Source organism: Macaca thibetana, chromosome 1 (genome assembly GCF_024542745.1).
Source record: "Macaca thibetana thibetana isolate TM-01 chromosome 1, ASM2454274v1, whole genome shotgun sequence".
Taxonomy (NCBI): domain Eukaryota; kingdom Metazoa; phylum Chordata; class Mammalia; order Primates; family Cercopithecidae; genus Macaca; species Macaca thibetana.
Window position 1 is genome coordinate 39,244,603 of NC_065578.1, and position 23,445 is coordinate 39,268,047.

The 23,445-nt window shown below is 39.9% G+C and overlaps 3 protein-coding genes across 7 annotated transcripts in view; 1 reads left to right on the forward strand and 2 right to left on the reverse strand.

Moving 5' to 3' along the window:
* NT5C1A (5'-nucleotidase, cytosolic IA) overlaps window positions 1-23,445 on the reverse strand; it is a 569,993-nt gene that overhangs the window by 525,899 nt on the left and 20,649 nt on the right. The window lies entirely within an intron of this gene.
* Window positions 1-23,445, reverse strand: part of PPT1 (palmitoyl-protein thioesterase 1) — a 576,153-nt gene that overhangs the window by 112,234 nt on the left and 440,474 nt on the right. The window lies entirely within an intron of this gene.
* Window positions 1-23,445, forward strand: part of RLF (RLF zinc finger) — an 81,279-nt gene that overhangs the window by 24,774 nt on the left and 33,060 nt on the right. For 2 of the 5 annotated variants that reach the window (XM_050797433.1, XM_050797450.1), the window contains exons 2-5: window positions 3,445-3,599; window positions 5,148-5,229; window positions 9,965-10,097; window positions 16,568-16,770. In XM_050797433.1, the coding sequence (XP_050653390.1) occupies window positions 3,445-3,599; window positions 5,148-5,229; window positions 9,965-10,097; window positions 16,568-16,770 (573 nt within the window). Of the gene's footprint in view, window positions 1-3,444; window positions 3,600-5,147; window positions 5,230-9,964; window positions 10,098-15,744; window positions 16,001-16,319; window positions 16,359-16,567; window positions 16,771-23,445 lie in introns of those variants that run through there. The other 3 variants (XR_007727301.1, XR_007727302.1, XM_050797440.1) reach the window with 3 other exon arrangements.

Below are 23,445 nucleotides of genomic sequence, written 5' to 3' on the forward strand. Positions count from 1 at the left end.
TCAGGAGATTGAGACCATCCTGGCTAACACAGTGAAACCCCGTCTCTACTAAAAATACAAAAAAAAAAAAAAAAAAAAAATTAGCCAGGCGTGGTGGCAGGCGCCTGTAGTCCCAGCTACTTGGGAGGCTGAGGCAGGAGAATGATGTGAACCCGGGAGGTGGAGCTTGCAATGAGCCCGAGATCGCACCACTGCACTCCAGCCTGGGCCGACAGAGCAAGATACCGACTCAAAAAAAAGCAAAAACAAAAAAACAAAAAAACAAAGGCTGGGTGTGAGGTGGCTCTTGCCTGTAGTTACACCAGCATTTTGGGAGGCCAAGGCAGGTGGGTCACTTGAGGTCAAGAGTTCGAGACCAGCCTGGCCAACGTGGTGTGAACCCCGTCTCTACTAAAAACAGAAAAATTAACCGGACCTGGTGACCCACAGTTCTAATCTCAGCTACTTGGGAGCCTGAGGTGGAAGGGTCCGCTTGAATCTGGGAGGTGAAAGTTGCAGTGAGCCGAGATTGCGCCACTGCACCCCAACCTGGGCAACAGAGTGAGACTTCATTAAAAAAAAAAAAAAAAGCCTGGCCAGCCACAGTGGTTCATGCCTGTAGTCCCAGCTACTTGGGAGGGTGAAGTGGGAGGATCACCAGCAGTGATATAGTGAGACTCTATCTCAAAAAAATTAAAAAATAAAAAAAAGGGTGATAATGAAGATTGATTATTCCAGCCATTCTTCACATACCCAGAGTATGCTTATAATGGGTATAAGAGATCTCACTACTTAATTTGAACCAACACATGAGGGGGTAAAGATTTAGGAATATAAAAAGTGTAAATTAGTATAGAGCAAACTGGAAGTTCCTCAGAGTATTGAATCTTTGAAATTGTGTAACTTCTATAAGTCCTAGTGGAATGTCTGTCAGAAGCTATTAGATTGGTGGCAAGAGCATTCTAAGTGGACTGGTGGATTGTGGAAAGACTAACCCCATCTGTATGCACTCTGTCCTTCTCTTTGCATACTTTAGTTAGCAGTTGGTTAATTTGCATGTGTGGTTTTAGCCATCATGTTGTATTGACTCATTCTGAAAGCTCTGTGAGGATAGGCCACATGTCTGCCCGCCCCCACCGCATCTAGCACTTCATGTGTGATAATCTATTGAAAAATATTTGTCAAATGAATAAAATGGTGAATGTATTCAGCAGACATTTAGTGAGACTTGAGAATGTCCTGTGGGGGTGGTAGTGGGTAGAGGAGTGGTAGGGCTATAAAGATTGATAAGACATAATGTCTGACTTTAAGGAACATAAAATCTGGCACTAAATACAAATTTTTGAAACTCCTTAATTCTTAGATTAGCCAATGCAGACAGTAAGTAACTTATTGACCTAAACCAGAATTTTTTTGTAACATAGATTTTAATGATTATTATTATTATTATTTTTTTTTTTTTTTTGAGACAGAGTCTCACTCTGTTGCCAGACTGGAGTGCAGTGGCGCGATCTTGGCTCACTGCCTCACTGCAACCTCCGCCTCCCAGGTTCAAGTGATTCTCCTGCCTCAGCCTCCCAAGTAGCTAGGACTACAAGTGCACACCACCACGCCCAGCTAATTTTTGTATTTTTAGAGACGGGGTTTCACCCATGTTGGCCAGGATGGTCTCGATCTCTTGACTTCGTGATCCACCCGCCTCGGCCTCCCGAAGTGCTGGGATTGCAAGCGTAAGCCACAGTGCCTGGCTGATTTTAATAAATTTCTTAAGGGAGATTAGGTGAAATCTTATTATATAACAGACACCCATTCTGCATTCTCTCTCTACTAATTCAGCTGGGAAGCAGGATTGCTTAGGAGTCAGTTTATAATGCTACTCAGTTTTTTTATTTTATTAAAATTAGGGATTTGATTAATTGATGACATGATGCTCTTCTGAAATTACAGAAGCGCATTTATCTAAAGTGACTGTGACAAAGTAGCAAGACACTTAATTGAGTAGGTGGGTATACTAAAAATAGCTCAACTGACTATAGTGATTCAGGTATGCAAAGATCAGATAATGCAATATATTAAGAGAACTTCTACTGTATATGGTATAATGGTCTAAGGTATATTTCCTTGTAAGTTGTTTCTCTCTTTTTTAAATTTTAAAGTAATCAAGATGATGCTAACAGTCAGTTACCAGAACTCATACAGGGGCCATTCGTGTGGAAACTAAGCTGCAGAAAATCCAGCAGAATCCTGCGCTGCTGTTGTAGCTATTTGTAGTTCTTCAGGCAGAAAAATCAAAGACAGGAAGTTAGGAATCTTTGAAGACATTATTCTGGGGTAATGAATTCAGATAAGATGTATTTCACTCAAGTTAAAGCTGCCTTCTGAAAATAAGACTTGCCTATTGAAGTATCCCCAACCAAAAGCCTATTAGGAACTCCCTAGCCCTGTCAGACAGAATGTGTATTCCAGGGAGAATGTTGTATCCTGCTTATGTTAGGCTATAATACATACTTCAGGTCTTAACTAGATATACCAATTAAGCATAGACAAAACCTAATCAGTTGTCGGAAGGAAGATATATATGAACAAGAGAGAAAACAACTCCATGGAACTCAGAAGGAGAGTCCCCAAACATGAATTTGGCAGTGGTTTTTCAACACTGTCCAGGGAGAACATAAGCCAGCTTTCCACCATCATTTGGACAAATTCTTAGTGATAGGACACACATAATTTATCAGGCTTTATTTTGGTTTCATTTTCTTTTGGTTTAGATTCCATACTTGCCAGATAACTTCTCAGATGCCACAGTATGAGGAATAGGGTACCCTGTGTGGTAAGAGGACTATTCCCCCCATTGTAACCAGATAAACTGGTGTTGGCCTGTATGTTAATATTTTTCATAAACTTTATAAAAAATAAATATGTATTTTGTTGAGGATACAGGGCTAGTGAAAAATAAAAATACCAATATAACATTAACCTTTTACAAATTAGTTAGCATAAATTAGCCCTTGGAAGCCTAATCAATTCCATATGTACAGAAAAAAAAAAAAGGATTTTATGGGACTGTAGTACTGAGAGTCATACTCAGGAATAATTCATCTCTTGTTGTAGAAGGCAGGGATCATAGTCTTATTCTTATGTATCCAGTGCTTGGCACATGGTTGAAAACTCATTGAATTTTAGAGATGGCAACTCCAGAACTATAGTGAGAACAACTAGACATTTTATGGCTCTACTCTTAGAATTATTCTGACATCAAAAGAGTAGTTATGCCATTTCTTTAACTTAGCAGAAATAATTCATTAAGTGATGAAAATAGAATCTTCTAAACAAACCAGAGCCTTAAAAGGCAAATAAAAGGTATATGCATCTATTAGGAAAAAAATGGGAGAGCTATATGGTGCGTTTGAGGACAATCTGTTTCATTATTTTTGTTTGTAAATAATTTTTAATTTTATTTTGTAGACCTTATTGCAATATGCAAGCAACAAGAATGCGTCAGAACATATTGTGTATCTTCTGGAGGTATATCGACTTGCCATCCAAAGCTTTGCCAGTGCACGTCCATACTTAACTACTGAATGTGAAGATGTCCTCTTAGTGCTTGGCAGATTAGTACTGTAAGTTTAAGAACTTAAATCACTCTTAAAATTGAGTACCATTGGTCGTATTGTTTGCCTGGTTTCTCTTTACAGTGGCATCACATTTATTCTTCAGAGCACCATTAGAGTCATACCATTGAATGAAATTTCCTTTGTACTCACGTTGCCAGGAGATACAGTCCAAGTGAAGCTCCAGCCAAGCAACATCATCTTTAACTTGCCTCTAGAGTCTCTTTTCCTATTCAGGCTTGGAATCTGAGAATGATATATTTCTGTCCCTTAGGTATAGATTGATTTAAATGACAGAATACCTGGAAACTGGTAGTCTTTGAAGAACATCTTGGCAAAAACAACATGAAATTCTGCAATTTGATTATATTTGAACTAAGGATAATTTTATTAGCAAAAAATATCAGGGTACAGTATAAGATTACCATCCTAAGAAAGAGATCATGATTTAGGGTGGGCATGGTGGCACACACCTGTAATCCCAGCACTTTGGGAGGAGGCTGAGGCATGAGAATCGCTTGAACCTGGGAGGTGGAGCTTGCAGTGAGCCAAGATGGCGCCACTGCACTCCAGCCTGGGTGAGGGAGTGAGACTGTCTCAAAAAAAAAAAAAAAAAGAACATGATTTAGCTGTTGTTTTAATATTTAACTGCATAGTAGTAGACAAAATTACATCTTTATTGTAATTTTCATCTGCAAATTGAAAAGGTACAACAGCTATTCAGTTTTAGCTGGGCATCACCTTGTTCAACTTATAGACTGTTTAGTGAGATGACTTCTAGTCTAGATGGTTTATTTTTTTTTTTTTTCTAGCTTCACCTGTTTTGCTTCCTATTCTCCAATGGCCCTGTATGGAAGACCAGCATTCCTGGTTTTATGATCCTATTTTTCCTTCTACCAAGTCTTAGTTTCTGTTTTACCTTTTGTAATCTCTAAGGGGTAAAGGATAATTCTGCCGGGTTTTAGGGAGGTGTTGATTCCTTGGTATTTTGAGTTGATCATTATTCAAGTTGTGCATTTCTTTTCTCAAAAAAAATCTTCCTGTTATTTCTTTTCTGTGTCTTCTGGATAATAGTTAGAAAAAGGAAACTCTTATGCTTGGTTTTTTCAGAGGTAAGGAAACGACTTTGCTAGTCTTCCTGTTTCCTCTGCAAGTGACAGAAACCTATAGATAACAGTTACATATATTTATCATTTTATCAGCTGAATTGACAGTAGTATGAGCTCCCGTTTTTGTCTACTGGAATTAGAATTGTCCTATACGGGTGCCTCTTCACACCCAAATAAACAAAATAAAACTGCTTGGAATGTGATTTCTAAAGAGCTTATTATATTCTTACCAAATGTACTAAAGCAACAATGTAAATATAAAGCCTTGTGGTCTTTCTTTTTTCCTCCTTTTTAGATTGAACAGTCAGTATAACAACTCTGAAGAAAATTTTGAAGAGTAAAAACATTTAAAATAGTCTAAACAAACGTAAAATAGATTTTTAGTATTGCTGTCATACTCTAATTATTACTGTAATCACCTTTATATACTTACTCATTTTTATTGTAGGAGTTGTTTTGAATTACTGCTTTCAGTATCTGAAAGTGAACTGCCTTGTGAAGTCTGGTTACCATTCCTTCAGTCTCTGCAGGTGAGTTGATTTTAACTCAGAAAAATTTTCTGTATCCAAGACACCTGATTAATTACTCCTAGCAAACTAAAATTAAAACCTTAGAACAAAAACAAAACTTATTATATATTGGTATTAAGTTCATCAAATGAGAAAAAGGCCCGTCACTTGAAGGGGATGTATTAAAAATGGTTTTTTTTCATTTGGTTTTGTTTGCCTCGACATAGTTAGAAATCAACAGAAAAGTTTCATTATTCAAACAAAGTTTACACAGCATAAAGCTATCAAAATCATACACGATTATTAAGGAACAATATTTGGATCCTTCGTAGCATACTTATTGGTAACCTTCAATGTACAAAACACTATTTCATTACATCTAAGGTTCACCTTTTTCTTCCTAACACCTTAAGAATTGTACCCGGCTGGGTGTGGTGGCTCATGGCTGTAATCCCAACACTTTGTGAGGCCAAGGCAGGCGGATCACTTGAGGTCAGGAGTTTGCAACCAGTCTGGCCAACATGCTGAAACCCTGTCTCTACTAGAAAATACAAATATTAGCCAGGCATGGTGGTGGGCGCCTGTAATCCCAGCTACTTGGGAGGCTGAGGCAGGAGAATCACTTGAACCCAGGAGGCAGAGGTTGCAGTGAGCCAAGATCGTGCTGGTGCACTCCAGCCTGAGCAACAAAGTGAGACTCCATCTCAAAAAAAAAAAAAAAAAAAGCATAATAAATAATAGACTGGGCATGGTCTATGGACTATAGTCCCAGCCACTCAGGAGGCTGAGGCAAGAGAATCTCTTGAGCCCAGAAGTCGGAGGCTGCAGTGAGATACGATCACATCACTGCACTCCAGCCTGGGTGACAGGGCTCATCTCTAAAATAATAGGACTCATCTCTAAAAATAAATGCATTCTGTCATTCATTTATTGATCACTAATTATGTACCAATCACTGCGTTATACTACATGTTACTTGTTTTATATCTTCTAATCAAATTACAAACCTTATAGTGTGAGGATTATTTGAATCTCCATTTACAAATGGGGAGACAGGTGAAGAGAGGTTAATTAGCTTGGCCAAAGTTACACACAGATTTCAAACCCTGAGCTTACTTTGTTAACCACTTCCTCGAGGACACAGCTTAGACCTGTTGTAGCAGCTTAGACCTGTTTCATGTAGGCACAAATAAAGACATGCATATTAACAGACACACTTCATTATCTGAACATTTCTTTCCTCTGGAATGCGTAACCCAAAATGAAATGATATAATGTTCTCTTTAGTGAGAAGAGGATTCTTCGTCATGTTCTTGGCCTATTTAAATCCCTGTAATGCAGTCCTAATAGCTCACATATCTGTACAGCTGCTAAAATCATCTTTCATGCGTAGCACTTTGATTTTTGTCACTCTGTGTTCTGAAGCCTGCCAGTTGTTTTGTTCTGGCATATGGCATTCTAGAAGGGCAAATCCTAATTAGGACTATTACTACTATATTAATACTGTTCCAGTATCCCATATCTCAAATGCTTGGGAGTATTTTGGATTTTGGAATATTTGCATTATACTTAGTAGTTCAGCATCCCTAATCTGAAAATCCAAAATGCTCCAGTGAGCATTTCTTTTGAGCATCGTGTTGATGCTTAGAAAGTTTTGGATTTGGGCCGGGTGCGGTGGCTCAAGCCTGTAATCCCAGCACTTTGGGAGGCCGAGACGGGCGGATCACGAGGTCAGGAGATCGAGACCATCCTGGCTAATATGGTGAAACCCCGTCTCTACTAAAAATACAAAAAACTAGCCGGGCGAGGTGGTGGGCGCCTGTAGTCCCAGCTACTCGGGAGGCTGAGGCAGGAGAATGGCGTAAACCCGGGAGGCGGAGCTTGCAGTGAGCTGAGATCCGGCCACTGTACTCCAGCCTGGGCGACAAAGCGAGACTCCGTCTCAAAAAAAAAAAAAAAAAAAAAAAAAAAGAAAGTTTTGGATTTGGGGAACATTTTGGATTTCAGATTTTTGGATTAGGGATACTCATCCTCTATCCTTTTTAGAGAGAAATCTCTCACATTGCTTTATTCTTTTCTTAGATAGCTTGCTTGAATAAAATAGTTGCCTCTTTTTCCACTTTTCAGCTTAAAAGTGTGTAAGCTTTTTCAGGTTTATCAGATGTGTAGGATATATATATATATATATTTTTTTTTTTTTTTTTTTTTTTTTTTTTTTTTGAGAGACGGAGTCTCGCTCTGTCGCCCAGGCTGGAGTGCAGTGGCCGGATCTCAGCTCACTGCAAGCTCCACCTCCCGGGTTCACGCCATTCTCCTGCCTCAGCCTCCCGAGTAGCTGGGACTACAGGCGCCCACCACCTCGCCCGGCTAGTTTTTTGTATTTTTTTTAGTAGAGACGGGGTTTCACCGTGTTAGCCAGGATGGTCTCGATCTCCCGACCTCGTGATCCGCCCGTCTCGGCCTCCCAAAGTGCTGGGATTACAGGCTTGAGCCACCGCGCCTGGCCGGATATATTTTTTTAACATGTGTTCAGTAAATAAATGTAGTGGGGGTACAAATAAATGTTAAGACATGATCCCTGTTGAAATCCAAAAGATAAAAAACCCTTAATTTTTCCTATTTTATATTATAAATGGACAAGGCAGCAAATGCAGATGGGGGAGACTTTATATCTTGTAGTTTTCACTTGAGTGAATACTAAACTATATTCTTAGGCCTGTGAACATTTTTGGCTTATAGTTTCCAAAGAAATGTTGACATAGGCCGGGCGCGGTGGCTCAAGCCTGTAATCCCAGCACTTTGGGAGGCCGAGGCGGGTGGATCACGAGGTCAGGAGATCGAGACTATCCTGGCTAACATGGTGAAACCCCGTCTCTACTAAAAATACAAAAAACTAGCCGGGCGTGGTGGCAGGCGCCTGTAGTCTCAGCTACTTGGGAGGCTGAGGCGGGAGAATGGCGTGAACCCGGGAGGCGGAGCTTGCAGTGAGCCGAGATCACGCCACTGCACTCCAGCCTGGGAGACACAGCGAGACTCCGTCTCAAAAAAAAAAAAAAAAAAAAAAAAGAAATGTTGACATAAATGGAAGCTTATGTTGCTAGAGAATTTCAGCAGTTTAAAATAAGGGAAACAAGAATTTTAGAACATGGGAACAAGCTCATCATAATCAATAATCCTCAGTAGTAATAGAGGACAGTGAGACATATACGTCATCATTTATACTGAATTAATTTTCTGACTCCTTTTCCCTCACACTTGAACTTTAGTGAACAAACTATTGGTAAATACATTTTGTTTGTTTGCTGGGCTAATAACTTAGATTTTAGAGTCACCTATCATTTAAATAGCAAGTTTTTAGACGAATTTAAGCAATTATTTAACGATTTGTGTCACTAATAGTCCTGTAATTCCTGTTAGAGGAATAGGCAGCTTGTGTGAATACTGCAGAATTCTTTAAAAGAAAGCAGCACTGGTGGCTTTAAAATAATTAAATCAACGGACACAGTGGCTCATGCCTTTATTCCCAACACTTTGGGAGTCTGAGGCAGGTGGATCACCTGAGGTCAGGAGTTCAAGACCAGCCTAGGCCAACGTGGCGAAACCTCGTCTCTACTGAAAATACAAAAATTAGCCAGGTGTGGTGGCAGGTGCCTGTAATCTCAGGTACTTGGGAGGTTTAGGTAGGAGAATCGCTTAAACCTGGGAGGCAGAGGTTGCAGTGAGCCGAAATCACGCTATTGCACTCCATCTTGGGCAAAAAGAGCGAAATTCTATCTCCAAAGGAAACAAACAAAAAAACAAAAACTCCAAATATCCAACAGTAATGCAAGGACCTATCTTGAATTGTTGTGATAATTTTACCAGGGAGGAATTCAGGAAAACATTTTAAAGGCACTCTTTTACTTAGTGAAAACATCCTAGTTATTTATTTGTTTATTTTTGAGACGGAGTCTTGTTCTGTCACCCAGGCTGGAGTGCAGTGGCACAATCATGGCTCACTGCAACCTCCGCCTCGCAGGCTCAAGTGATTCTCCTGCCTCAGCCTCCCGAATAGCTGGAACTATAGGCTGGCGCCACCACGCCTGGCTAATTTTTTGTATTTTTAGTAGAGACAGAGTTTTGTCATGTTGGCCACACTGGTCTTGAACTCCTGACCTCAGGTGATCCACCCACCTCGGCCTCCCAAAGTGCTAGGATCACAGGCATGAGCCACTGTGCCTGGCCCCATCCTAGTTTTTTTTTTTTTTTTTTTTTTTTAAAAAAAAACAGCAACAGAGGCCGGACGCAGTGGCTCACGCCTGTAATCCCAGCACTTTGGGAGGCCAAGGCGGGTGGATCACGAGGTCAGGAGTTCAAGACCAGTCTGGCCAAGATGGTGAAACCCTGTCTCTACTAAAAATACAAAAATTAGCTGGGCGTGGTGGCAGACGCCTGTAATTCCAGCTACTCGGGAGGCTGAGGTAGGATAATTACTTGAACCCAGGGGGTGGAGGTTGCAGTGAGCCAAGATCACACCACTGCACTCCAGCCTGGGTGACAGAGTAAGATTCTGTCTTTAAAAAAAAAAAAAAAAAAAAAAAAGCTGCAACAGAATTTCACAAGGCTTTAAGGATAGTCTTTTTGTTTTTGGTTACTTATTTTTAGGAAATCCAAAGTATAGATTCTTTCAGTTCTTAGGTGTATCAGATATGTTGAAAAGGCAAAACTAATTTTTATATTGTTAACTTATTTTCTGGGTATGCTGTTCTTGTTCTAGGAGTCACATGATGCATTATTGGAATTTGGGAATAATAACCTACAAATATTGGTTCATGTTACCAAGGAAGGGGTGTGGAAAAACCCAGTTCTTCTTAAAATTCTGTCTCAACAGCCAGTGGAAACAGAGGAAGGTAAGTCTTAAGACTATATTGGATAAGGATTCAGTTCTGAGAAAGTTGGAATTGATTATGGGTTAAAATTTTGGGAATTTCACTTGTGTATATATCTAGTCTTTCTGCTTTGAGCAGTAAAAATTAACCATTAGCATTTAATGTTTTGCTTAAGTAAGGATTCTTGCATTGTTAGATCGTTTTTGCACTCATTTTAAAATTTTGCGTTGAGTAACAATGTTCATACAAAGTTCCTGAGATAGAAATGAATAATCTGCTGTAATCTTTGGTGTGTGGTAGAGCTTTGCTTATACTTTTCTTGTTTTTTTTTTTTTTTTTTGAAACAGAGTTTTGCTCTGTCGCCCAGGCTGGAGTGCAGTGGCAGGATTTCGGCTCACTGCAACCTCCACCTCGTGGGTTCAAGCGATTCTCCTGCCTCAGCCTCCTGAGTAGCTGGGATTACAGGCGCGCGCCACCATGCCTGGCTAAGTTTTGTGTTTTTAGTAGAGATGGGGCTTCACCATGTTGGTCAGGTTGGTCTCGAACTCCTGACATTGTGATCCACCTGCCTTGGCCTCCCAAAGTGCTGGGATTATAGGCACAAGCCACCGTGCCTGGCCTGCTTATGTCTTTTTTATTGGCTGCAATAACCGAGGGCCATGAAAAAAATTTCTTTTTTCTTCTATATATAGGAAATAATTGGAATTCATTGTTTTGGAGATGCAAAGAATGAAGTTTTGTTGTTTTTGTTTTGTTTTAATTTGAGACAAGGTTTCACTCTGCCACCCAGGCTGGAGTGGCACAATTATGGCTCACTGCAGTCTCTACCTTTCAGGCTCGAGCGATCCTCCTGCCTCTGCCTCACAAGTAACTGGGACTAAGGCATGCGCCACTGTGCACAGTTACTTTTTCTATTTTTTGTGGATATGGGGGTCTTATTATGTTGCCTAGGCTGGTCTTGAACTCCTAAGCTCAAGAGATTCTTCTGCCTTAGCCTCCCAAAGTGCTGGGATTACAGGCATGAACCACCATACCCGGCCAGAATGAAATTTTTTATTTGCAAAATTGTCAGTTGAAGATCAGAAAAATTATGGATTTGAATTGATACTTGCATTTTAGGTACGCAAAATATTTTGTTTGATATAGCCAACAATTGTAACTTCATTTCCGTCAAGTTAGTGGAAAGTTCAAAGGATTACACTCTGTTAAGTACATTTTTTGCTATAAAAACAGATTTTAGAATAATTATTACACATTTTGAGATATCTTTAGGTCTTAGAAGTAGCCATTTGATTGTTGATCCTTTAAAATATCCCAGTTAGCTTATCCATTCACCCAGCTTGAGCACCTACCATATACATGGTGTTTGGACCTCTCTGTATAGTGAGAAGATGGGCATAAAGGCACTTAGATTTTTTCTTGCTCCGTTTCTTCTGATCATTCTAGTGCTTACCAGTTGCACTGACAAGAAAAAAAAAGAATAAGGAAAAGAGCTGTTAAGTAGAAAAAGATTGGTATTTATTGTTTTCCGTTGAGGTCCTCAATAAACGGCATCCCTTTATAAATGTAGATAGATGGAGGCTAAAATAACACCTTTGTTATTGACAAAAGCTGTTAGAGCCAGGTAATTTCAGAAACATCCCAGAATTGGGCAGATTCCTATCCAGATAAGTCTTTGACTGGGGCGGAGGAGATTGCATGTTTTGTGCAGGCAGGCCCAAGCCCAAGAGGGAAAAAGGGTGGGGTTGAGTTAAACATCCTTAGTGTATTTTCCCCTGATAATACTAATCAACTATGTCACCCCACCTCTGAAGTTAACAGTAATTAATCATTTTTAACATAGAAAAAACATCAGTAAATGGGGAGAAGCATTGCTTACCTAACATTCTTGGTATCTTGTCTATTCAGTAAATATTAATTAAGCACCCACTATCTTTAAAACGCTGAATAGGTACATGATAACCTCCATATCTAAGGAATTATGTTGAGGACCACAGTATAAGTGGGAGGTAACATGTAGCCTGCCTCCTTTCACAGTTGACCCTTAATCTAATTTTGGGTCAAAAGATTAAAAAGCTTTCTTTCTATCTCTGCTGCCCCTGCAGGCCAGATATTTAACATATTTGATACCAAAAAGCAGTGATGTTCATATCACTGATTGTCTTCTGTAATAAGTGCCAATTGTTGATACTTTTACCTGACATTCATGTGACATGATTAGTAAAGACGCCATGGAAGAGCTGTTTTTCTTTTTTTTTTTTGAGATGGAGTTTCGTTTTTGTTACCTAGGCTGGAGTGCAGTGGCGCGATCTCAGCTCACCGCAACCTCCGCCTCGGGGTTTAAGCAATTCTCCTGCCTTAGCCTCCTGAATAGCTGGGATTACAGGCATGTGCCACCATGCCCACCTAATTTTGTATTTTTAGTAGAGACGGGGTTTCTCCATGTTGGTCAGGCTGATCTTGAACTCCTGACCTCAGGTGATCTGGCCTCAGCTTCCCAAAGTGCTGGAATTGGCAGGCGTGAGCCACCGCACCTGGCCTCTTTTTTTTTTTCTAAAGACGAGTTTCGCTCTTGTTGCCCGGGCTAGAGTACAATGGCGTGATCCCGGCTCACTGCAACCTCCACCTCCTGGGTTCAAGTGATTCTCCTGCCTCAGCCTCCCAAGTAGCTGGGATTACAGGCATGTGCCACCACACCCGGCTAATTTTTTGTCTTTAGTAGAGATGAGTTTTCACCATGTTGGTCAGGCTGGTCTCGAACTCCTGACCGCAGATGATCCATCTGCCTCAGCCTCCCAAAGTGCTGTGATTACAGGTGTGCACCACCGTGCCTGGCAGAACTGTTTTTCAACTGGATCTTAAGTGTTACTCTTTTTACATAATGAAGTATATAGTATAAGATGAAGTGTCATGATGTCTGCACCTTTCTTTTAAATGGTTCTGAAAAAGAGAAGGCAAAGAAATATGGCAAACCAGTTCAATTGTTAAATTTGGATGGAAGGGAGGGTATAAAAACTAAAACAAATTTTTTTATAGAAATGTTTGAAGAAATGAGATACAGAAAAGATTATGATTGGGAGACATTGTTTTAAATATTGAAGCATATGGTAGATTTCCTTTCAATAAAGAAATTTAAAGATTGATGTCTTCAAGTGATTTGTAAAATACAAGATTGAGCTATATGTTAAAATTGATTTAGCAGCAGTTTAACTATAGTTATAATTATTGAATAAAATAGCTTACTGCATGGAAAATAATAGTATAGTTTTCAGAGTGCCTGCTCTGTGTTGGGCACTGTATTTGTGCTTTCATATCTCATTTAATCCATGAAATAGGTGAGAGATTACACATACCCAAGACCACGTAGTTAAAATTGTGGAGGCAGAATTTGAGCCCAGGTGAGATGACGTTAAAACATTTTTGATTGGAGAGTGATGACCCTTCGGTTGCTAAGTGCATGGTTTAATTAAACATCTGTAATATACAAGGCCTTGTGCACTAAGCTGTAGGGAATACAAAGGCTAACGAGACATGGTATTTGTTCACAAATTGCTGACAGTGTAATAAAGGAGATATCAGAGACAATAGTAAGTACTATTGAACGTTTACTCTATGTCTGGCCTTGTGGTGAGTCTCTGCATCTTTAGTATTTCTTTAATTTGTTCATCCATGTGAGATGGATATAACTAACCTTTTTACAGATGAAGAAACTTGAGTCTCAGAGAGTTCAGTTAATTTGTCCAAGAGTCTCACAGCTATGTGTCAGAATCAGGTTTCAACCTCAGATCAGTGATTATAAAGCCTGAAATGTTAACCTTTGTACACTATAATCCCTTATCACTGTTCTTAGAGAAAACTAAATGTGGGGAAAGAAGTAAAATGCTGTGGGAATTTGTAAGGTGATAGGTTGTATAGGTAATACGCCTGTTATCAGGTACGTTGCTTCCTGTGGGATTTGTAGAATTGCTTACAACCTCATATGGCAGATAAATAGAGCAGAATCTGATGTTAGGCAGAATAGGATATAGGGGAGACATGACAGGAAATAATAGGCATGAGTTAGATTGGAGATGATTAGAAAAGAATTGCTAGGACATAATAACTAAGTTGATTTCCTTGAGGAAAGGAAGTATCAAGGAAGGATAATGCCAAAATTTTATTGTTGTATAATTGAGAGAATATCATTGCTGAAAATAGAAGTAAGGAATAAGGAGCTATGTGAGTGAAGGGTATGATTGTGAGTTCATCTTGTGGAATTTAGTAACTGTTGGACGAAAATGGAAAGTCCAAGTGATTGTGACCTGTTTTCCCTCCATGCTTTTTGACCTTGGCTACGTATTAGAGTATCTGTGGGATTTAAAACCAAAAAACATACATCCCAAGGTCCAGACTCCACTTGCTAAATCATAATCTCCAGAGTTGGAGCTCTGGAATCCAGAACTTTTTGAAGTGCCTTAGGAAATGGGCACTTACATATTGCTGATGGGAATATAAATTGGTTCAATTTTTGGAGACCAATTTGGCAGTATGAGTCAGTATTACAAGTGAACAGAGCCTTTAGCAATTCCGCTTCTAGGAATTTGTTCTGTAGATTTATTCACATGTTTCAGATGACCTATATATAGGGTTGTAAGTCGCAGCATTATTGATGATTGACAGAGATTGGAAACAGCCTGCAAGTGTATCAGTAGGGGATTGGTTAAATATAGTACATCCATACCACTGAATGCTATTCAGTTGTTAAAAATAAGAAGGTAGCTCTAACTGTACAGATGATAGAGTAACCTGTATTATATATTAAGTGGCAAAATAAAATGTTTTCCATACTCAGAATATTTCTGGAAGGAAAAACAAGAAATTGGAAACTTGTTGTTTCTCGGGGTGGGAAACCAGAGCACTGGGGTCAAGGTAGGAGGGAGAAAAACTTTAACTGTATAGCTTTTTGTGTCCTTTTGAAATCTGTGATTATATCTATATTTTTTCTTTATTTTTTTTAAAGGATAATTTTACGATTGATTCTGATATGTAGTTAAAATTGGGCCAGTCATTTATCCTTAGTATAAACCATTGCTACTCTAGACAGACAGACAGACAGACACACACACACACACACACACACACACCCCATCTGGGAGCTTGTTAGAAAAGCAAAATTTCAGGTCCCAGACCTAGTAAATCAGAATCTGCATTTTAATAAGCTCCCCAGGTGACCCAGAAGGCACTTTCAAGTCTGAGAGATACTGTGTTAGATTAACCACCTAAAGCAGTTTGTTTACTCACCACTTGGCTTGACATGCAATATTCTCACCTCTATTCTTTAAGTAATATTATGTAGTGATGTCACATTCTTGTTGGATATTTACTATTCGAAAATTGAGGGCTCATCCAGAGCACTGTTCAGTCAATGCCAAGTGCTTAATATTCAGTATGGCTCAGAAGTACGGAAGTACAGAAGTACTGAGCTTCAGTACTTCTGAAGCTTTCAGAGTAGCATTTTCCAAAGTGTGTACTGAACCAGGAACACATGTTTTACAGGTTACTAATATGTATAAAAGGGTTCTCTGGTCAAATCAGTTTGGGAAACATTGGGTTTTTAAATAAAAGTGAACAGTTTTCTTTATTGCAGGACTGTTCAGAGATTTGACCAAGGAATCCTTTTTTTTTCTAGGACTATCTCTCAGGTCTTTTGGTCGGTGGAACACACTTTGAGAAATGCCTGGTTTAGAGGAAAGAGCACCACTGGCTTTGGAATCCTTGGCAAGTTACCTAACTTCTGTGAATGTTAATTTTCCTAACCTTAGACTGGGGATAATAATACTTGCCTTGGTGGTGGTGTGAAGAATAAATGAAAGGTATATAAAAATATGCAGCTTAAAACTTGATGTCTCATAAGCATTCAGTTGATAGTTGTTAATATTACATAGGTAGCCGGGCGCGGTGGCTCAAGCCTGTAATCCCAGCACTTTGGGAGGCCGAGACGGGCGGATCACAAGGTCAGGAGATCGAGACCATCCTGGCTAACATGGTGAAACCCCGTCTCTACTAAAAATACAAAAAACTAGCCGGGCGAGGTGGCGGGTGCCTGTAGTCCCAGCTACTCGGGAGGCTGAGGCAGGAGAATGGCGTGAACCCGGGAGGCGGAGCTTGCAGTGAGCTGAGATTCGGCCACTACACTCCAGCCTGGGCGACAGAGCGAGACTCCGTCTCAAAAAAAAAAAAAAAAAAAAAAAAAAAATTACATAGGTTACTTGCTTCATTTCTTGCATTTATGCTTATAGTTCACTATAAGCTATAGTTCACTATATTTCACTGTTTCTTAATTTTCCTCTCATCTCTGTTAGATGAATATTGAGACCAGAATAAACTTCCCATTTATATAAACTAAATTTTTATTAACTAAAAATCAAATTAAAAGATCTGAAATGTTCATCTTAACAAATCTGACATGTTATGTGGTATGTTGTCAAACTTTTATTTTTCATTTTTTCTAGTCAATAAATTGATTGCACAAGAAGGACCTTCCTTTCTGCAAATGCGAATAAAACATTTGTTGAAATCTAACTGCATCCCCCAGGCTACTGCTTTATCAAAACTATGTGCAGAATCTAAAGAAATTTCAAATGTGTCATCTTTTCAGCAAGCGTATATCACATGTTTATGTTCTATGCTGCCTAATGAAGATGCTATTAAGGAGGTGAGTAAATAATTGTCATCATTCAAACTTGGTATTAATTTAATAGATTTATATATATATATATTGCATAGTTTATTTTTTCCCTTTAGAATGAAAACCAAGATTCATTTTTTTCAGGCTACCAAAATGTACGATTTTAATCGTATATTTAACTGCTCAACAGATAGAATGTAGTATTTTAGAGTAGATTTGAAAAGTAGATAAGAATATACAAAGGGATGTTTACTTGTTTGGATGATGATTTGCTGTGAAATCTTTAAATGTGAAAGTTGTTTTTTCTTTTTAAAGTAATGATGTCTCCACGTTTGGGGAATGCAGAAGTTGTTTAATTGTGGCATCAAAGTATAAACTAAAGAAAATGGCACTTAATTTTAGCTTAAGTTGCTTTATACATTTAATTTTGTAAGCAGAAAAGTATAGGACTCTAGAGTCCATGACTACAACCTGGACAATTAAGTGGCCAAACTGGATACCATGGAAAATAAGGGTTGAGTCTTTTTTTTTTTTTTTGAGACAAGGTCTCATTCTATCACCCAGGCAGGAGTGCAGTGGTGCAATTTCGGCTCACTGCAACCTCTGCCTCCCGGGTTCAAGTGATTCTTGTGCCGTAGCCTCCCAAGTAGCTCAGACTACAGGCACGCGCCACCATGCCTGGCTAATTTTTGTACTTTTTAGTAGAGACAGGGTTTCGCCATGTTGGCCAAGCTGGTCTTGAACTTCTGACTTCAGCTGATCCACCTGCTGCAGCTTGTACTACTAAAAGTTCAAAAATTAGCCAGGCATGGTGGTGGGCACCTGTAAGCCCAGCCACTTGGGAGGCTGAGGCAGGAAAATCGCTTGAACCCAGGAGGCGGAGGTTGCAGTGCATCGAGATCGTGCCACTGCACTCCAACCTGGGTGACAAGAGCGAGACTCCGTCTCAAAAAAAAAAAAAACCCAAAAAACATAAAACAGCTATTTTATCTATCAGATTGCATCCTTTAAAAAAAAAACAAAAACCTGAATTATTGTTTTTCTTAAATTTGGAGTTAGACTTTTCTAATGGTTTTTGACATACAGAAAAAAACTAGAGATTTTTAAACTATTTCATCATCTACTTTTAATCTTCTTATCTGCCATTCAATTCTGACATGGATTCTTACTCTGAACTGAAATTTTTTATTAGATGTAGGAGTCCCAAGGATCTGGTTTTATGTTGTAGTAATTTCTGAAACTTTTTCTTGTGGTATCTTACTCTCCAAATACCATTATCTATCTTTCTACCTTACTCCCTTTAATATACAGACTCTACCAGGATCAATCAAGATCTGTTGATCTTGTCCCCTTTTCATTCTCCCTTATCCCCCGATGTATTCACTTCCCTACTTAGCTCTGCTTTGTCATTGTCAGATCATCGTTATCACTCCCTTACCGTGTACTCTCAGGTCCTCTGCTGGTCGGTCTCTCTTTTTTTTTTTTTTTTTTTTTTTTTTTGACAGTCTTGCTCTGTTGCCCAAGCTGGAGTGTAGTGGTGCGATCTCGGCTCCTGAGTTCAAGCAATTCTCCTGCCTCAACCTCCTGAATAGCTGGGATTACAGTCGCCCACCACCTCGCCTGGCTAATTTTTTCGTATTTTTGTAGAGACGGGGTTTCACCATCTTGGCCAGGCTGGTCTCGAACTCCTGACCTCATGATCCACCTGCCTCAGCCTCCCAAAGTCCTGGAATTACAGGCGTGAGCCACTACTCCTGGCCACTGGTCTCTCTCTTAATTGTACTTGTTTGACTACCAGTATCCTGATTATCCCTAAATCTTCACCTACTCTTTATGTGTTTACCTGCACTCATGGGGCCAAACTTACGCGGAGAAAAATCTGCCAGCTAATTTTACTCCAGGCTAGAGTGTGGTGGCACAAACACTGCTCACTGCAGCCTCAAAATCCTGGGCTCAGGTGATCTTCCCACCTCAGCCCCTGGAGTAGCTAGGACCACAGAAACATGCCACCATGCCCGGCTAATTTTTTTTTTTTTTTTTTTGAGAGACAGGGTCTTGCCATGTTGCCCAGGCTGGTCTCGAACCCCCAGGGTCAAACAATCTGCCCATCTCAGCCTCCCAAAGTGCTGGGATTATGTGTGAGCCACTGTGCCCAGCCTGTATTTCTTTATCCCATTCATTCTCTCACTCTTAGATAGTTGCATAGTTTTTTCTTACTCTTCAAAACTATACTATAACACTTTCTGCCCTGTTTCACTCTCTGTTGCTGAACTTAACTCCCTATTTCTCTGAAAAAAACGAAGCGCTGAGAAGATAAATAAGAGAATTTTCATAAGCTCTGTCTCTGAAACATCTTTTCATCTACCAGCATCTGTGAATGCTATAGATGAATCTTCTCTTCTGTTACTAGAGATAAATTATATCTGTTCTCCTAGCTAAGGCCAGCCTCCTTCACTTCTGTATTTCAATTGATGTTGTCTCCCTTAAGGATAATGCTACAGCAGTTCTCCTTTTCTCTATTACATCATCGATTTCCCCATCTCTGTTATAACCACCCCATTGGCATTTATGCTATTATTTATTCTGTCCTTAAAAAAGAGCCCTTCGTAGATCCAGAGGTGGTGGCTCATGCCTGTAATCCCAGCACTTTGGGAGGCCGAGGCAGCACTTTGGGAGGCCGAGGCACAAGAATTGCTTGAGCCCAGGAGGCAGAGACTGCAGTGAGCTGAGATGGCGCCACTGCACTCCAGCCTGGGCAACAGAACAACAGAGCGCGACTCTGTCTTCAAAAAAATAAAATAAAATAAAAATAACGCTGCTTTAAATCCTGTTTCTACTTTTAGCTACTGCCCCATTTCCTTCTGGCTTTTTAAGCATAACTTCCTAACAAATTGTCTTAATTTACTATCGAACATTTTTCTTCTTCTTTCTTTCTTCTTTTTTTTGAGACGGAGTCTTGCTCTGTCACCCAGGCTGGAGTGCAGTGGCACAATCTCAGCTCACTGCAAGCTCCGCCTCCTGGGTTCATGTCATTCTCCTGCCTCAGGCTCCCGAGTAGCTGGGACTACAGGCACCCGCCACCATGCCCGGCTAATTTTTTTTGTATTTTTAGTAGAGACGGGGTTTCACCGTGTTAGCCAGAATGGTCTCAATCTCCTGACCTCGTGATCTGGCCCGCCTCGGCTTCCCAAGTGCTGGCATTACGGGTGCGAGCCACGGCGCCTGGCCTATTCTTCTTTCAAGACATTCTAATATGACCTTTGCCCCGGCAGTATATCATATCACTAAATCTAATGATGACTTTCAGTTTTCTGGCTACCTCATTGATTACTCCTTCTCAGTTCTACTTTGCTGTCTAATGAGTACATGTTTCAGTACCCAACGACTCTGTCACTGGGTCTTCTCTTTTTACACTTAACTAGGCTTATTTCCTTCATCTTTGGCTTTAAATACCATGTATGGTCTGAATCCCAAAAGTTTTCTCTCCGGCCCTATTCCCTCCTCCAAACTCCAGACCCATATCCAATTGCCTAATTACCATCTCTACTTATAGAGCTAATATCTCAAATTTAACATGTCCCTAACTAAGCTCTTGATATTCCTGATATGGGGACTTTGCTTTTATGAGGGTTTTTTTAAGTCCTCACTATGTGTTTGGCACCTAGCTAAATGCTTTATATATTTTGCTACATTTAATCAGCACAGTAGCTCTGAGGTAGCTCCATTTTATTGATGAGGAAAGTCAGGCTCACATTAGGTTGTATGCTTCAAGGTTACAAAGCTAAAGTGGTTAAGCTGGGATTCAAACCTGAGTTTGGTGTACTACCAGTAATATTAAAGACATAGGATAAGGAATATTATTCTTTTTGGTATTTACCTTAGGGTTTATATGCCAAATGCTGTGTTAGGCATTGGGGTTCAAAGATGAATGCAGAAGCCTCTGGACTGGCATACTTGGTTTTACTGTTGGCCTCTACATTTTATCTTGAAAATAGCCAGAATAATCTCTCTAAAACTTGTCATACCATGCCACTCCTCTGCACAAAATTATCTAATAGCTTTCCATCTTTCTCAAAATAAATTCAGAATTCTTTATTCTATGTGCCATGGCCCCTGGCTACTTTTGTAACGTTTTCTGACCTTATCTTGTTACCTTAGTGCCCACTGCTCCCCAGCCACCTTGTCTTTGCTGTTGTTTGAAGAAGCCAAGCCAAGCATGTTCCTGTCTTCAAGCTTTGTGCTTGCTTTTCCCTCTGACCAGAATTCCCTTCCACAAGATAATTTGAATGACTTACTCCCTTACCCCGTGTCTGCTCTAAATATTCTCTTGTCTGTTCAATATTACCATATCAGAGAGGCCTTCCTCGCTGTCTCATCTAAAATATTACCCTATCCCCCACTCTGCCCTAAGTATCTGCTGTCATTATTATATACTAACCCATTTAAAATGACCCCATCACTGTCTTTCTACCTATTTGTATTTTCTTTGTAGTACACATTACTATTTCTACTAGGCATTATATTTGATTATTCAGTATTTCCTCCCACTAGATTGTAAATTCCGTAAGGACAGGAACATAGGTTGTTTACTGGTATATCCCTATATTCTAGAAGAATGCTTAGCCATGTAGGCACTCATTACTTACTGAATGAATTAATGAAAAGTATAGCCTCATCCCTTGATCTTTTGTTACTAGGATTTCTAGCTTTATTACCTGAGTTATGACCAGAATGTCAAAGCTGGAACATTCCACTCATGCTTTGTAAGTTTTTAAACTTTGCTTGGAGGTCTTTTTGAATTTTAAAATTATGATTTTATATTTCTCTCAGCTTTATTTTATTTTGAAATATACTTATGCTATCTGTATATTTATAAAAATGTGAACCAAGATGAAACCAAATATAGTGTTGTGATTCAGATTTCTGTATGGGTTGATTGCATCCTGGATCAGTGCTTGGGTCAGTAGTTATTTCAAATGGCTAAGACCCCCCGCTGTGGCCCAGCTCATATCTCCCCACTGTAAGAATCTTTTATCAGATTTTTTTGTTGAAAAATTTTTTTTGAACACAGTCTCCGTCGCCCAGACTGGAGTGCAGTGGTGTGATCTCGGCTCACTGCAGCCTCCACCTCCCGAGTTCATGCAATTCTCCTGCCTCAACCACCTGAGTAGCTGGGATTACAGACATGTGCCACTACACCTAGCTAATTTTTGTATTTTTAGTAGAGACAGGGTTTTGCCACATTGCCCAGGCTGGTCTCCAACTCCTGACCTCAAGCGATCTGCCCGCCTCAGCCTCCTGAAGTGCTGGGATTATAGGCATAAGCCACCACGCCCGGCCCCTTGTTGAGATTTAAGATGTACTTATATCTAAGGTACTTCCCAGTGGCCAAAATACTGACTCCAGAAATTCCTGATTCTGTCCTGGCTCCTAGTAGTCTTTGCATTTCTGTCAACTAACTTATTTTTTCAAGTGCTCACAGACTTTATTCTGGGATAGATATTGGGTTAGCAACATTCCATTTGGAAGCACTGTGACCTGGACTTTGAGATTTAGTAGTAGCGTGAATCTGAGAGGATTGTCTAGGCAGGGAAAATATAGAAAGAGACAGAATGCTAGTCATCTTTGTTTTAGGGAATGACCCTAGACAGGAGCATAGATATGGGATGCTGAGATGAAACAGCCAGTTGGTGGCTATGAAGTGGATAACATGTAGTTTCCTCAAATGGGGATTGAAGCTATGACCTACGGCCTCATTAACAAATGTTCTAATTTGTTAGACTTTCTGGTGATAAAGAAATCAAAGGATAAAATGCTTTGCATTGCCTGTCTTTTCAGACTTTCCACTTGAACCTTAAATATAACTGCAGAAAACATTTATTGCTCACTTGTCTATTCCAAGCACTGTGCTGTGTGCCTTAAATGTGTTAGTATCTAATCCTTATAAAAATCTATTAATTTAGGCCAGGCATGGTGGTTCATGCCTGTAATCCCAGCACTTTGGGATGCTGAGGAGGGAGGATTGCGTGATGCCAAGAGTTCAAGACCAGCCTGGGCAACATGGTGAAACCCCATCTCTACCAAAAAAAAAAAAAAAAAAAAAAAAAAAGCAGAAATTAGCTGGGTGTGGTGGCATGTGCCTGTAGTCCTAGCTACTTGGGAGGCTGACGTGGGAGGATTGCTTGAGCTCTGGAGGTGCAGGTTGCAGTGAGCTGAAATTGCACCACTGCACTCCAGCCTGGATGACAGAATAAGACCTTATCTCAAAAACAAACAAACAAAAAAACTATGAATTTTATAGAAATTAACTGAGGCTCTGAAAGATGATATTACTGGCCCATAGTAGTAAGATGTCCAGTAAGTGGTGGGCCCAGGGTTTAAATCCAAGGTGATCTGCCCCTGCTTTGCTTTTATACATATTAATCTGACACTCACACATCTCATATACATGATCCAACTCACTGGCACTGCCAACCTTCTGGTTCTTCCTGGATTCTGGTTTTAAAGTAGACTTGTTGCACAGGCAAGTTTTTATTTCTTTTGTTTACTCAGAGGGGAAACTTCAGAAAAGATGGGAGGGAACTTTGAAGTTCTGAGGCTTGTGCGTGGCTCATTACTGGATTGAATTTACTGAGAAGCATAGGTAGAGTATGTTTTTCACAAGACATCAAGAGAAGTGAGAGCAACAATCAAAATATGTAG